Source organism: Pezoporus wallicus, unplaced genomic scaffold (assembly GCF_028554395.1).
Source record: "Pezoporus wallicus isolate ANWC-B61680 ecotype Strahan unplaced genomic scaffold, APGP_CSIRO_Pwel_v1 scaffold_2584, whole genome shotgun sequence".
NCBI classification, from domain to species: domain Eukaryota; kingdom Metazoa; phylum Chordata; class Aves; order Psittaciformes; family Psittacidae; genus Pezoporus; species Pezoporus wallicus.
In genome coordinates this window covers 10,943,202-10,960,025 of record NW_026642851.1, presented here as the reverse complement: position 1 = coordinate 10,960,025, position 16,824 = coordinate 10,943,202, and the positions used below count along the sequence as shown (strand labels likewise).

The following is a 16,824-nucleotide window of genomic DNA, read 5'->3' as shown; positions in this document are numbered from 1 at the left end:
GAATTAATGCAAAGTGAATATGTTTCTTCTTAATTGGTACAGTGTGTCCTTGGCTAGGATATCTTTTTCTCCCCCCCCTCTTAACCCCCTTTCTTTTAAGCTGCACACAACTGACTTTGCATATAGATGTTTTACAGCTTTGTCATCATGAGTTTTTGCTCTGAAATACTTCTATCTCTCCATTTTAAATTTTAAGTTAAGGGGCTTTGTGCTGGTTTCATGAATGTCAAAAGAGGTTTTTGGAACCTGGTGCTTTATTTTAGTGAAATCTTACTTTTATTTTTTCCTTCACCACAAAGCTTTATTACTAAAAAAAACCCAAACCCTAAAGCAATCTTAATAGGTAGGTTTTTAAGTTTTATTTATCTTTCCATCATAAAAAGTTATCCAGGGTCATAACTTCTTCTGTATTTGCCTTCTTAACTAAAGAAAAAAACCAAACCAAACAAACCCCACAAAAATCAGTGTCACTGGAGTTTAAAAGCTGACATGCAAAGTTTTTTTCTGGTAAATGCTTAGAAGAGGAAAAAACCCCAACAAACAAACAAACAAAAACATAACAAAAACCCCCCAAAATCAACCACCACCCAAAAAGCCCTTTAAAAAGTTGCCAGACTATTTAAACTATAGGCTTATGCCTAGGGATGAGTTAACAGCTAGCTTGCATCTAATAATTGATTTAAAATTTAATAAACAAAATCTCATGGGTGGCCCTTAATATATTGCAATACTCTAAACAATGTGGGGATTTTTTAATTTTTTTTTGTGAAAACCAGAATTTTGAACAGGATACAGTGTTTACAGCACCTGTATATTACTCTTCAAAAAGACTGCTGCCAAGTCCAAATGTGTCCAAAATATACACTTTTGCAGCCAAGATGACTTAAAAAGTCATCTGATTGATACGAATGTGGTTTTTTCTTTTTATAAAAATCCTCAACAAAAACCAAACCAGCATCATTATCATCAAAATGCTCTTCTGTTTATTTTCTTATGCAGAGCTATGCTGCTTGCTTTCTTCAAGGATCCTTTTTGGTTACTGAAATCTGGAGAAAACCCTTGTTTTCTGATAGCTTCTACTTCCCCCTTTCCCGTTCTTCTCCCTGCAGACATGTAAGCCCCTGCCCTGCTATTAGTGAGCATTTCCAGTCTTCACTCTGATTTTCTTTTTAACAAGTTTGGGTTCCAGTTTCATATTTAACATACTTGAATTTAAATATGTTCACTTATATTTGAAATAGTTTTTTACTTTTGTTACATTTGCTCTGAATTGTCCTAAAAAAAACCCCAAAACCACAGTTGAAAGAAAGACCCAAAATTTAGTATAAGCAGCCCTATGCAATTATTAAAAAATATGTCTTATAAAAATAGTGACTTCGTAGTAAGGAGTCACAGAAAAATTCCTTACATGGTCTGCATGATAATGGCTCCATCATGAATCAGATTGCTGTTTACCTTAGAGAAGTGTTTGCCTCGGTCCTGCTTTTTACAACTTCAGTTGAAATTTAGATTATATTTCCAGATTAAATAAAAACTATAAGAATTGCGTTTTAGATCCTGAAATGAACTGAAAACAACTGAAAGGAGGTTAAGTGGAAACACTGAATAAATTACCATGCTAGTAAGCATTTTTTTTTCCTGGGGTAAGTAGTAGGGAAATTTGAGTGACTTAAATTATTCACTGTTTTAACAAAATAACCCTTGACTTTATTTCCAAAATACCTGACACACTAAAAAAGCATAGTTTACTTGAGAGAAATGTGTTATTTTTACAGCAGAATGGGATTATAGGCTAGACGGAAGAAAACAAAACTTTTTTTCACCCTGGGGGAAAAAATTTTAACAGTCTTAAATAAATGCAAAGTACTTTGTTTTGAGAGCCTTAAATCAAAAGCTCATTTTGTGATAATGATTGGATTTGGTTAGCTGCAGTAATTTACAGTTTAACAATGTTCTTAATTGTAAAATTCTGTTTCTGTTCTCTAGGAGAAATTGGAAGATAATATAAATCTTCATAGGCAACTTGGCTGCAAGCAGTTAAACTGAAATTAACTTCTGCCTTCTGGCTACGGAGTGCTACTCTGACGTTCCTGCGTGAAACTGCAGACTAAATCATGCCAGCGTTATCAGCTGGATCTGGAAGTGACACAGGTACGCAAGCCAAGGAGGACTGCATGTTTCCTCCAGATCTTGTCTGTTAAGTCTATGGTCTCTTTTTCAAGAAATCATCAAGTAAGATAATTAATTACGGTCTCAACAGATGTTTTATTTAAGACTTTAAACATAACTTTTTCTCCCTGAAGTTAATTTAGATATATGAAATAACATGGATAAAATAAATTAATTTTTAAAAGTCCCACCGCTACCTGCTTTCCCTTCATCCCTAACCCCCATGTCCCCGTCCCCCCCTGCCCCCCCAAAAAAACAAACCATAACCAACCAACCAAAAAACAACAAACTCCAAGCAGATAGATACATAGGGATCTGAAGAATTTGGATTCACCTCTGAGCATGGTTCCTACAATGTTAACTTGAAAAAGGAGGTGGAAAAAAAGGATGATATCATACATGCCTTAATATTTGCAGCAGTCTAGACTATCCCCTCTGTGACTTACAGTTATCAGTGGAGTTATTTCTGAATACAGACTGTTTAGTTTTGACACTTCTTTAACAAATTAGGAGAAGAAAAATACTGTCTCAAGTCCTCTTCTTTCCCTTGCCTTCCACATCAGATTCCAGTTTCTGACTGCAGGCAGTGGGATTGCAGATATGTAGCTTTCCATAGCTTTCACCTTGTTCGTCACAATATTAAGCTATATTCAAAGGTTAAATCTCATCTTGCTCTTGCTTGTACATTCTCTCTGCCAATATTTTTGTCCCTGTTTTAGGAAAAACTAGTGTTAATATTTTTGCTTGAGGGTGTTTGGTAAATAGGTGATCCAGCTGGGGTTACAATACGAATATCTCTGCTTCCCACCATGTGCTTATTATGCTAGATCACATAGTTTTTTGCACTAGAAATTACAGCAGTATTTTAAAATGAACAGGGAGACCTTGAGTCAGGAATCCAAAAAATACATATATAAGGAACTGCATTGGATTCTTACTTTAAATAGACTGTACAGTGCAATAATTTTTTTCCACGCCTCCAATCCATGTCAGATTTCTTTGATGAAAAGATTAATCTTTGGAGCTGGGTGTGTGTGTTTGTTTATTTATTGCCATGGGGAGGGAGGGTTGTGTTTGGTTATATTTGCTTTTTTAAAAGGATTTGACTATCATCTCGCCAAAATCTACTTCTACATATCTTCCTTTTCTCCCATTGCCCCCATGGAAATAAGGGAAGTTGAAGTTGTTTAGTATGCAAAAGCTGAATTTTGAAAATCTGTAAGGGTCTATTGTGGTCTGATTTTCCATTCTTTTTTTTTTTTTTATCACACAAGCCTTTGTGTCCTTCCAAAACTTGCCTTCTTTTTTTTTAAATTTTTTCAATAATTATTACTTGGCCAAATGCTTTCTGACATTTTAGAAGTTTCAAGAACATGATGAGATGAACAGCAGTGGGATGTGTGATGGCTGGTGCCTGTTGCTGACAGTTTTACTTGTTTTATTGTAAAAGAATGTTAGCATGTCCAAAAGTGATAGTCATGGGCGTAATACTCTCTGAATAAAGAAAGAAAAGGACTCCAAAATGTGAAAAACAGATTCCTAGTTTTAAACCTGTGTGTTAAAATGTCTAAAAACGTGTTTTGCTGTGCTATTGAATGCATGTGATTCTTGAAATACGCTTTCAGTAGTTACGGTGCGTGATAGAGCTGATTCTCCCAGGAAATCGATAGTAAAATATGATAAGCATCAAATAATGCTGCTTGTTAAATCCAGTTTGTTTACTGATGCAAGTTGCAAATTGCTTCTTTAAATAAGAATTTACATTTGGAGGGAAAAGGGGATTATTTATTTTCTTTCACTTTCTTTATCATTTTTCCTCAAGTGGATGATAAGTTTTTAGGTATTTTTTGAGTGATTACATCAAACTGTGCTTTTTGTCCTTCTCGTAATACAGGTGGTTTCTAATGAGAGACCTATTTTCCTGCCATTGCTCTTACTTTTAGGTTAAAAAAAAGAGATACACAAAAAATTGTGGATTTTCTTACCTGTGTTGTTCCTTGGTGCATAGACTGGTTTTCCTCTCGCCTTGCCTGCATAAGCTGGTGTTGTGACATGTAGTGAGTTGAAACTGCTCTAGTGCATGAGAGGGCTACCTGGGACATTGTGGAGTTAGCAAGTCACTTGGTGGGGACCTAACAAAAATGCATCTTTAGGGAAGGGATGCAACTTCATTTAGCCTGTCTAAGGCTGTACTGTTAACACATTCAAACAAAACCCCCATCTAGCTTGTTTTCTGTCATATGCTGGTGAAGAAAAAGTAAGCCTGGATTTAAGAATGAGTGAAAAAATTCATTGAGGGCAACCTGCAGAAATGCATCATCTGTGAATATCAGAAGTTGCCAAGACATGGACTGTTGGAAACTTGGACACTAGTATGGAATTATTATATTTCATTATTATTATTATTTTTAGTGTAGTCTTAGGCATCAGACCACTGTCAGAAGCACAGTAGTGTTCATGGTGGGCCATGTGTGATCAGACTGAATGTTGATCTACTCATGTTAATTTTACGTTGCTTTTACTTTGTCAGCAGAGTTTATTTGTGATGTTGCCATGTCCTTTCAGTTGCTTCCTTCATATACGTGCTTTTGTTATATTTTAACCTATATAGTCTTCTGTACAGAGACCATACCTCTTACACCTATTTTGAGAGGCATTAAGAAGAGTTTAAGAGAAACATTTTAAACAAAATATTGAAAATCTGACTAGTTTTGATTTGTCTAGTTTATTTAGATTCATCAAGTGACTTTGTCGCTTTAATGTTGTACTTTACCAGTCTGACCTGACTTCTTAACTTAAAGACAGAAGAGAAGAGCTTATGTGTGTGCATATGCTGTATTCCACACTCCATTAGCTGTATAGAAACCCTAATTTTGTATAATGTAAATTTTTTTTCTTAAACATGTGCAGGGTCCTACTCCTCCCTGAAGGTTTATAGTCCTGTCAGTGTCAGGTCAAAGTTATCTTAAAGCAGCCATCTCAAAAGGAAGGCTGAGCTCCTGCCTGAGGCTGCTTTTGAAGCTTTAAATATTTTTTTTTTTGTGTTGTAAAAGTCTGAAGTCTGTGTGTAAGCCCACCAAGTAGAGTTTGAAGACTGAGAAAGACTATTTGCACTTTTGCAGGTAAAGAAAGTCTGCAAGATCTGGCATTTATGAGTCTGATACATTTAGGAAGATTTACATCTGCAGTCTTGGCTTTGTAGTAATTGATGGCAGCTTCATTGCTAACTTAGGTGAAACCAAGATGACATCATTATGCTGTAAGTGTTGTTTTAGTGTGAAAAACATCATAAAATTGTTACGGATTGCTTTCCTCTCATCCCTGTATCAAGCTTGCTCAGCTGACAAGTTTAAAAATGCTTTTTGCTTGTCCTTAAAAACTAGTGCATGAATGTGCAAAGCAGACTTTGTGATTTTTGATTCATATATTGTCAGCAGGAAAGTCACATTTATGGGCCAAATTTGGCCACCAAGTAAAACTGTCTGAAATTGCTTAAATTTAATGAAAGTCAGAAGCAGGTCTTGAATTCGAATATTGTAAAGAAATAATGTGCAGGGCTTACTTAGTTTCTTCTTGAGTACATATAGGAGCTAATGCTGTGCCAGATAGTGTAGTTTTTTCAGTATTACAAGCCTGTAAAAGTAAATGCATGTTAGTTTTTTAAATTAAAAAAACCCAACACATTTGTTACTAACCAAATTGTAACTTCAGAAGGAATTTATAGTATTTCTAGGTTTGGGGTTTTCTTCTTGATTCTCTAATAATACAAAATAAAGTTATGAAGTTTGTTCTGAATGGTGGCTATTTTTCTGAACTTCATTTTTAGTAGCATATGCTGTGATTCTTTAAGAATCATCTTGACTTCTGAAGCTACATGTTGTCAATGTGTGTGTATTGAATACTGATAGAAATACTTTGATAGAATATGATGTCAATATGATAGCCATGTAGTCTATATAGATTACTTCCCAGTGAAGTGAGATCACTGCAAGCAATGCAGAGTTCAAAGACGATTTTGCAATCATCTGAACACCAAAGGATGCTATCTTGCTTTTATTGTTTTCATGTCAATGTCTTTCCTTTATTTACAGCTAATGCATTTTCAATCAGCTTGCTAGTTTTGACATAATCTTTTCCTAAGAATGTTTGATAATGCAAAGAGTGAAAAGGTGGAGGAGAAAAAAAAACCAAACAGTAATAACATGAAGAAAAAGTTGAGCAGTTGGTTGAGCTGAGAAAGGGACATCAGAAACATCTGTAGGGGAATAAGGGCAAATTAGGCTGAAGTGGCTAAAGGTTTTAGCCTTTTAAACCAGTTTTCAGAGTAAGGAGGGAGATGGAAAGCAGGGACTTCTGTTTTTACAGCCTGTTTAAAAAAATGTAATAACATGAAGTGATGGCCAAAGATCTGTGCTCATTGTTACGAGATGAAGAGAAAGGGAATTTAGGAGAGTGATGAAGGAAAGATTTCTGGGAGTAGCTCTTCCGTTGGTGGCTGCCAGAGCAAAGGCTTGCAGGGCGATTGACTCCTGCTCCAGACTGCCTTTGCTTCCCCGCTGACATGCTGCAGTGGAAACAGAGCAGGGGGAAAGCCTTTGCTCGCCTGCTTCATACCGATGCTTACTACTTAGGCATAGGTGTGCTGCCGCAAATGTAGCATGTAAATGCCTGTGGGTGCATCATGATTGCAAGGCTACGTAAATTTCTCACCCTGTTGAAATGCACAGCTATGGCTAGATTTTTGTGAAAACTGAAACACGAGCTCGGGCAAAATTTACACTGAATTTATAAATGAAGCCAGTATTTTACCGTGCATTCTTGAATTTTCCCTGTCTCCAGCTGCCAGAGGCATTAAATGGCTTTTAGGCTAATGCTAATATGAAAGATTTGGGAAAGTATGAGACATATGACTAGCTTTAATTGCTATCAGATTTACTATTTTAAAATATAACTTGCTGGTATTGGAAAGGGTATACATTTTGGTATCAACGTATTTATGGTGACTGTTGGAAAGTTTGTTCAGAGTAGAATGAAATTTCTCTAAACTGTTCTGTTTTGGGTTAATATTTTATATTATGCTAGACTGATTCAGCAGTATGGAATCAAAAAATGTGTGCAATTATATTTACTGATGGTAAACTCTTTAAAAATGGTTACAGTTCTTGGACACAAATTTAAATTCAAATGGTCTGGCAGCTGCAACAATGTTTAAGTTTTTGGTTTTGGTGTTTGTTTTTTTTTTTTTAGTAAGCAATGTGTAGTTTTGTGGTAAATTTGAAAGTATGACAGCCTATACTGTTTCTAACCAGAGACTTAAATCTATAGCTATGTTTGTTAGACCAAAAGCTGTAATTACACAAATGGCTGACATCCTAGTGATGGCAGATGTCCTTTGCCGAGAGCAGACTTCCATGGTGTACTGCTCAAGTGTAGCTGTGCCAGCGGCCAGGCTAGCTAGTGTATGTGTTGTGTGCATTTGCTGTCAGATAGAAGGTTCTGTGGCTTCTCAGCCCAACATCCCATCAAGTATTGGCTGATTTAACAGAACTCAAAGCTGTTAATTTGAATGAAATTTAGTACTACTAAGAAGCAGTGAGAAGATTCACTACTAGCTCTTAGTTCCTTGTTGTGGAACATGGGGGTTCAAATATGATTTTGCTTTAAAAAAAAACAAAACCAAAAATAAAACCTAAACCACCAAAACACAAAAAAACCCCAACCAAACAAAAAAAACCACTTCAATGCAGCATATTAACCTTAAGGATAAACTATGCAATAGTTAAATTTTCTAAACTTTTGCAATAAGGTGATGTACTTGATTCTAAATTTCTGTATATTCCTATATACCTCTGTAGATTTGTATATTACGTGTATGTGTACATATATGACTGATTGATGTATTGACATAACTTGTTTGTTTTGAATGTTAAACTTTAAACTCGGTCACACAGTGAATCACGGCATTGAAATAATATACTGGCGTGTTTGGGGGCATCAGTACTGCCTAGGATGTGGAGGACTTTTTCTTCTACTGTCAAGACACAGTATGGAAGGCTGATGTATATGTTAATCAAATGGTGTTTACAATAGTTTTAGGGACAGCTGTGTTGAAAGTAGACTTCTGTTATAAGTCTTTATTCAGTCTTTTAATGAGATACTGCGTCCTCTTTTTGCAGATGTAAAATGCCACCTGTAGTATTTCCTGCCACCCCTCCCCCACTGCCAGGTCTCTTAACCTTGCAGACTGTAACTAAAGAGTTAAACATGGTAAGCGTGCCCAGTGACATCCTAGTGCTGGAATGAGTTCTTTCCTGACTGCCTGCCAGGTACTTCCTATCCCTCCTCTGGTGTTGATGAAGATCTAGATAGAAATACTGAAGACTCGCCAAGCTGATGTCTATGCAAAATACCAGTCAATTAGTCAAGGTTATTCAAGGTGTCGTAATATGTAGGCTTTTTTGGAGGAGCTAAGAGGTTTTTTGGGATGGGGAGGAAAGAGAGAACATCAGATCTTTGTGTGAGTTTTCCACAGGTGGGTTATTAATTTGTGCTTGATAGGTCACCTTAAATCAGTTCTATGTAAGTGTTATTCTTGCAGATAATAGGAGAGCTTTTGAATACTCATGAAAGTACATTTTATGAGCTTTTAAAGTATCCTTGTTGACACAGTGTCTGATAGCTACATTTTTGGGGTTCAGTTTTGAAGCAGCTTTGAGCCGTACAAGCAAGAACTCTGCAGCAAGAGTCTTGCCTTATGTGAATGCAAATAGGAATCAACTGTTTAACTTGCATAAGAATGTAACGGTATGTGGTGTACTAAATCTGAAACACTTATGTTGAGACAAATCCTAAAAGGCCAATAAGTGTTTCAAACAACTGTGGATTCTTCAGCTCCGGGAGCCAAGTTCCAAAACTAAAGACTTTTCCATTTTGAAGGAAATAATATTTTTGAAAGTGGTGTGTTTAAATGATTGCTCACTTTCAACGTTTTCTGTCATAACATTGTTTTAAGGTGGGTTAACAAATTACTGTAGCTTGGAGGAATAAAAATTAGGTACAACTTTTTACTTAAAAGACCGTTGCCCTTGGTGAGTATGTAATCTTGTTCTTTGAGGACACTTACAGTAAAAATCTTGTTTTCATTAGGAAAAAAAAAAGAACGTTGACATTTCTGTTGCTGTGCCATCTGTGAGGATTTCAGCGTTTTCCTTTTTTTAGGAACTGGCAAGTAAATGAAAGCAAATTTTTTTGTTTTCAAAGATGCTGATCACTTGCATGCCATGACTATCTTGTTACTCAGTATTCTGTACCTTTTGAAAATTAGATTAATCTTTTGTTTAAACACTAAGCTGCAAAATTAAGAAAAGGTACATACTGGAATGAGTTATCACTCTTGTTCTGCAAAGAAAAATTATTAGTCTTTAGCATTTTGCAGTGTCAGGAAGCCCATATATTTGATGGAATTACTTAAGAGAACATAAAAAAACTATTTGTAGCACATAAAATTGAGCACATAGTGGTCTTTTTACAACTGGAGTCTGATAGGATGGTGCAGTATGGCTATCCTAATATATATGTGTCCTGCATATTTTTTTCATTTGAGCCTGTGCATAAATACTGATCTGAAACTTCAGAATGAAATGATTTTCAGTATTTGATGTTAGCGACTGATTTTATTATGCAGCAGCAAGGAGCAGCAAGGATGTCAGGAGTGTTTCTACTGCAAGGCTCTTTGGTTTTGTGTAAGGCAAGTATTGTCTGAGCCTTTATAGAACTGTAAAGTACAGTTCAAATGTGAAAAAATGTCAGCTTGTTATAAATGGCAGCAAATGGTGCTGATTATTTTACCTCTGACAAAGTGGAAAATTTAAAGGTTGGTGTGTCACATTTTATTAATACAATAAAATTTTACAGTGTTGTTCTGGGCTTAGGTATATGTTCTTTAGTGTTTATTATCCCTTAGTTCCTGTAAAAATTTTTGATTTGAAGTCTGGCATCATGGTTCAGAATGCTAATTCAGGAAATTAATTAACATATGAGAGTAAATGCACATCCATTTGTCTCCATTTCTTTCCTTACACTAACCAAAACAAAACCGGTGTTTTCTTATAATATGCAAGAGTGATGGAACGCAGAGACCATATTTTTTTATCATTTAGCACTAGTTTATAGCTTCCACAGACTTGTCCTAATAATGAAGCTATGAAGGATATGACAAGAATGGTGATATTAAATTTCTCTAGACTAACAGTAAATTTTTCCATTCTGATGTCAAGAATGTAGAGCATCTGGAATCTGCAGTGTGAGTGGTTCAGTATGGGAACACTTTCATCAATTGCTTAGCCATTTATTCTCCTCCTAGGAACAAGCAGTCTTCTACAGAATATAGCAGTACAAAGGAAACAGTTTTCTAGAACTGGGAAAATTCTTTATGTCCCGTTGTTTCTGATTTAAAAGCTTTCCATTGCTGCTTAGTCTTAAGTCTTATTGCATGTGCAAATTTAGTATATGCTCTGTTCAGATTGATTAAAACTAAATTATATTAATTAAGCTTTGGAAAAGCTGAAGACACAATGTAAACAGGAACTTAAGTGCGTTAAAAGAACAGATTGAAATTTATCTAATACCTTTTCAAGCAAGAACCATGCTGAATTTTCAAACATAGCTGGATTTTTCCCTTGAAATTATTTCTTTAGTCCAAACTGGCAGAATGCTACAAGCCTTATTCTGAAGCCATTTTATCTTAGTCTTGCAACAAGTCCAAAATGTTCAGAGTAGTTCCTCTATCCAGGATGAACTGTTATAAATTTTAGTGTTAGATTATGTACGTGCATTTAGATTATCTGTATGTGTATGGTTTCTGTGGACTATTTCTGTAGGCAAGCTTATCTAGTCGTAGGTTTTTAATTCTCTGTGTCACTGAATTAAATTTTATGAAAAGTGTATTGCATGTCCAGTGTTAATTTATTTATTCTTGAATCAGGTAATCAAATTTAGTAGGCTATATAAGCATCTTTGAACAACTCCACTTTCCACTCTTACGAGAGAGTTATAGGATTCCTATGTGCAACGCTTGTCTTTTATTAGTATTTCCATGCCATAGGCTTTTACTTAGTTCACATAAATATTAGATGCTGCACCTAGTTTATGAAAATTAATATAAACAGCACACTAGTATCTAAAACTGGGAGCTCCCTTATTTATCTGGAATTGATCCCTGTTACTGCGATTGTATTATGTGACCTTGTTTAATCTAGAAAGGGACCTCTTTTTTCCTCTTTTTTCAATGATTTGTGAATGTCCAGGGATGGTTAAGTTGTGACCTGCTTTTGTTTTGGTTTGTTTAATTCCCCAAGTCGCAGGACTGATAGGACTTACTTCCCTTCTTGTAACTGCAAAGTAGTCTTACATGTCTATGTTTAAACTCATTGTTTTGTTTTACCTTTTTTCTTGTTGTTGTTTGCGTTTTTTTTTCTATTTAATGTATGCTCAAGCCTTGTGGGACCTTTTAAAAACTGCTTTGCTTTTAAAAATTGAAGTAAATGTGTTTTTCTTGTGTAAGTCACGTTTACTTTATGGAATTTTGGCACCTGAAGTATTTTGGTACTAGACAGTCCCAGTGGGCATGTGATTCCTTTTATATTTGAAAGCTGGTTAAATTTAGGCAAACTAGGGGAAAAAGAAAAAAAAAGAATTACAAAGAAGTTAGTAGAATATAACAGTGTATAAAAAAAAAAAAAGGCAAAAAAAAGTTTACAAGACTCCTTACAGTGTTGCCAACATCAGGCTTTAAAAATAGCAAGATTTTTTTTTTTTGGCTGTTCATTATTTTTTTTTTTAATTTTAAACACAAATCCTAGATACTTTTTAAAAAGCTTTTTTTTTTCTCTGTGTGCTTATTTAAATTGTGGTCATCTCTCAAAAAATGTGTGTAAAATGCTTTTTTTTAATAGGAAGTCCATGCATGTCATACGACTCAAGGATGTGAGATGTTGAGAGAAACATCAAGCTGAGACCAGGAGCACAGTTGAGGCCTGGCAGCCACGTGCTTACAACAGTAGCATTCAGCTCAGAGCGGCTGAGATACGTCTCATTCTATGACTTACACAAGAAACATGTGTTTTTAATTTCCAGAACAGTTCATCTGGATATGGGGGGGTATAGCCATGAATTTCTTGAAAGTTAATGTTCGGTTTTAGAAGTGATCAAAAGTATCAAAAGTATTCAATATAAGATGACTTCAGTCATTGTAATTCCTACTGAAAAGATTGGAAGTACCTAAAACAGTAAGAAACTTGCATTTCTTTCAGTGGCCTTTGGCTCTACGTTGGCAGAACCACCTGAGATGTTAGTTAGATGTCTTGCAGGAGGTTTGAAGTTGAGCTGAAGCTATCAAGTTCAGATTACCTCTGTTGCCACATGGCAGCCTCTCTGCACAGTGACAGCTTACAGGGGTGCAGAGACTTGAGCTACCACCCTTCAAGTGTTGGAAAGATAGATGTGACAATTTATCAAAGCTGGTAAATTAAATTAGGCCAAAGTATAATTGCCAATGTAATAGTTTCAACTTCATTACAAGTTTTTACAGTAACTTGACAAGTTATTTTGTCCCTGTCCATATCACAGAAGCGCGTTCTTTTAAATCCCGTTTGCCAGTAAAGTCATATGCCAGCCACAATTTTCCATTTCTTCATGCTGGAATGAATAACAGCACCATGCTTTATGTAATTGAGACACAAATAAAATGTGATTGATGTTGTAGGTCTGTGTGTGTAGAAGCTCCACATCCTTGTTTTCTTCCTATATAAAGATCTGAATGCCCCTGTGAAAATTTTTGATTCTGTGGTAGTGGGCACCACAAAAGGAACAAGGGAAAAATGAGACTCTGTCTGTAAAGGTAAACCTTTAGAGGGGCTAGCACTTTCTGCTGCTATTACCTTCTGTTTGGAAGGAGACTACAGCTGATTTGGATGATCTGGAATTCTACAAATTTAATTTTAGACATATTCTAGATCTTTGTCTTCTGTTCTCCCCACCTAAGTACCCAAAGTTACCCAAAGTCCTCCTTCTGCCTGATTTTCATTTGGCTCATTGATTGAGGGTTTTTTATTCCTGGCTACATAGTACTTGGTTTCAACAGGAATCTTAAGAACAGGAGTTGTAAGAGCAGCATACTTCATGGCGTAGCCCTCGGGTTCTGCTTCTGCAAAGGGTGGGATTCTTATTTCCTTCTGGCTGAAAGCTGTAAACACTGGATTGTAGAACTGAAGCAGGGCAGAACTAGAAACATAGCTATGATATTGGATAAAATCAGTCAGCACTCGTCCGATTTTGGCTTCTTCCCCAAGAGAGTTGTACGGATTGGGTGCATTGCTGTCAAAGCTGGAGTAGCACATGAGGGATGTTCTCCCATTTCCCTAGCAGGGGCAATTTAGGGCTAATGAATAATTGAAGGTGATGGACAATGAATGGGGAAAAAATTGTGCTGAATGAAACCTTAATGTGAGTAAGCACCTGCAGGGTTAGTTGGTCCTGGAGTGCTGGCAGGTGGGATTTTTCTGCGCATAAAACCTAAGCCTTATTAGAGGCAGTTTCAGTCTCACAGTGTGTCACTACTGTAATTAGCTAATCCAAAAGAAAACATGAAGTTTCATTTTATTCTCACTGGGAATTTAATTATCAAAGCTTTGAGGAGCAAATTACAATGATAGAATAGTTTTGTGGTTGATCATATGTAAAATTTAGGCAGATCTGATGGATCAAGGAAAAGAAAGCTTACTCTGTCATACATCTTGTATTTGAAGGGAGTGGCTGAAACTAATATTTTCTTTCTTTGGAATGGCACACATGGATTGTTCCTAAGCAGTTATGCCACAGTGTAAGCTTACATTGAACTTTATATTCTATTTTCTGACAAGCTGCAGGTTATTCTGAGGTGAATGTATTTGCAGCAACAAAAGTGTCCATGTCCGGAAATACAAGGCTGTGTGTAAAGATACTTTGTTTTTAAGTTTTCTAAAGGCAAATGTATTTGAAGCATAAATTGTGTGATAAAAATAACTATTTTTGCTAAGTGCTGACATCCTAATAGCCCAGGAAGCTGGAGCCAGCAGTCCCGTTCTGTTCTCTGGGTGTCATCTCAATCACTGACTGTGTCTCACTAGGCAAGGCTCGGTGTTCTTTTTCTGTCCATGCAAAATTGCAGTGGTTTGACTTGTATCCTCTTTTTGCAGTATTCCTGAAGCATAAACAAGAGCAGATTTAAATAAAAGCAAGATGCTAAGAGAAATGAATGTCAGCCACCAAAAACGCTTGGACCACAAAAGGAATGTATCTGGAAGGAACCTTTTTTTCCAGAATATTTTACTGAGAGGCAGTAAAAAGACAAAAATGTTAAATAATTGGATCCCAAAGGTGTTGCGTGTAATTTTGAAAGGGATATGTAGTGCCTGGAAAGGTTGCGAGATTACGCTTACTAATAAATATTCTGAATCATAAGTTTTAGGGAGATAATAGGCATAATAATGTTAGGTAACCTGTAACTTACAACAGTGTTCTTTACAAGTAGAATATCTTGTAAATCTGTCCTTGTGATGAACAGCAGCACTTGCTCAGACTAAAAATAATAACAGGACCGTGTATCTTGGATCCCAAGAGACTATTGGTGTTTTTGTAGACAGCAGACTGGAGAAAAAGGCATTTTGTCCTTTTTACCCCAAGTAATCCCACTGGAAAATTAAACATGTGCAATGAATTGATATCAGCTCATGCCAGGTTGCCTCCCTAAAGAGGGCTGATGCAAACACTGTTGCTCCATTTCTTGGACAGCAGTTTGATGGCCGGTGTGCATGATGGATATTTTATGCTGTATGCTACTGTGGAACAGTGTGCTACTGTCTGCCCCTTGGAGACTGCTGGTGAGGTGTGCCACAAATAACTGGGAACAGCAGCTCCTTTAACCCTACGGAGAATCTCAAATATCTGCAAATTAAAAATGCTACTGAAATATTTCTCTGTGTGTGTGTCTGAGAAAACTATGTTGGGTTTTGGTTTTTAAGGTTTAGTCCTGCAAAACAAAGTAGTTCCTTTTGTCTTGCTGTGGATTCCTGCTGAACAAGGGATAAAAAAAATATTAAGCAATATATTAGCAAGAAATATTTAGAGAAACCATGAACTTTTTTTAATGGACCACCCTATCCAGTTTCTGTTCTTTTAAGGAAGTTTTTCCTATTCATGACTCATTTCACTCTTTGGCTAACATCAAGGGAAATGGAATAACGATTAAGCAAAGGAATGTATGTTTTTTTTCTGGTTTTGTCCTTTTTTGCAAAACCTTTATGAATTTTCTGCATAACCTTGTGTAAATATGTATGGATGTAGAAGCCTGACAACTGTGACAAGGTAAAAAGTACACTACTAATACTTGCTTCATAGTATTTTTTTTTAATGTTCCTTTTGGTTCTACACGTTAATGTTATGCTGGATACTCCAGGCTCCCTATTCAGTTAAAATGACATGCTCCAGGCAGCCAATTACACAGAACTGTTAAGTGAAATTAATGAGATCACCCCTAGATTACACTTTGTGTTTTATTTTCATTTTATAGGTCTGTACGAGCTGCTGGCTGCATTGCCAGCCCAGCTGCAGCCACATGTGGACAGCCAGGAAGACCTGACCTTCCTCTGGGATATGTTTGGTGAAAAAAGCCTTCATTCACTGGTGAAGGTAAACCACATTTAAGTCAGATTCTCTTTGGGAAGAGCATATGGAAAAATGTTTTGAGCGCCATCTAGTAAACCAGTGATCAAACTGCTGCTCAATGAAAACAAAACAGCCTTGTTTTAACTCTGTTCTGTCAGGGGTGGAAGTTGTTAAATAAGATTCTACCAAAAATACATAGATGATTTCATTTAAGAGTGATGTTTTGGCAGTGTGATGCTAATGCAGCAAACATATGTTGTTTGCCTTGTTTAGAAAAAAAGCATACGAAATAGTAGCAGGAAATCTGAGACTTCTTTATGGTCAACATTCAAGACCTGGAGTTTAGCTTAAATAAATAAATGTTCACAGCAAAAATTAGAAGGAATATATTTTCTGAGGTCAAGTATGGCAACAGTTCAGTAGCCACATTAATTTAAAATAATTTCCTTTAACAAAGTCAACTGAAATTCTAGTAAGCTGTTTCTTTTATTGGCTTGCCTCCCTTTAAAATTGTGTTTTGCACATAAATATGTTGGACTTAAGTACAACCTAAAATAAGTTTGGAAGAATACTTGAGTATAGTGTCCTGCTAGGAAAATGATCAGCAACAAGAAATCAAAGCATGCCATAGGAGTATGCAGAGCTACCCTGAAAATGTTAAAATTGCTTATAGCAGAAAAATGGGGCCAATCAGCTGGTTAGAAATGTTCCAGTCCTACCAAATGGTAAGTATGTCTTCAGTCTCCAGTATGGAGCTACATCAGCTGGAAGGAAATTCTGAGGTCTCAAATGAATCAGTAGGTGGTAGTAACCCGTGCCTTGAATATACTGAGATTTGCAGATAATTGAGCAGAATTTGTTACCCTTGTCAGTCACTGATCTAGAGGAAGCCTGAAATTGGGATCGTTTCCGTGTAGGTTTGAAAGAGTCATCTTTCTCCATTTCTTTCAGTTA

At 36.2% G+C, this 16,824-nt stretch overlaps 1 protein-coding gene across 2 annotated transcripts in view; it reads left to right on the top strand.

The window, feature by feature from the left end:
- MPP7 (MAGUK p55 scaffold protein 7) overlaps positions 1-16,824 on the top strand; it is a 154,725-nt gene that overhangs the window by 37,324 nt on the left and 100,577 nt on the right. For both annotated transcript variants that reach the window (XM_057432898.1, XM_057432897.1), the window contains exons 2-3: positions 1,987-2,151; positions 15,776-15,894. In XM_057432898.1, the coding sequence (XP_057288881.1) occupies positions 2,115-2,151; positions 15,776-15,894 (156 nt within the window). In that variant the 5' untranslated portion in view covers positions 1,987-2,114. The remainder of the gene's footprint in view (positions 1-1,986; positions 2,152-15,775; positions 15,895-16,824) is intronic.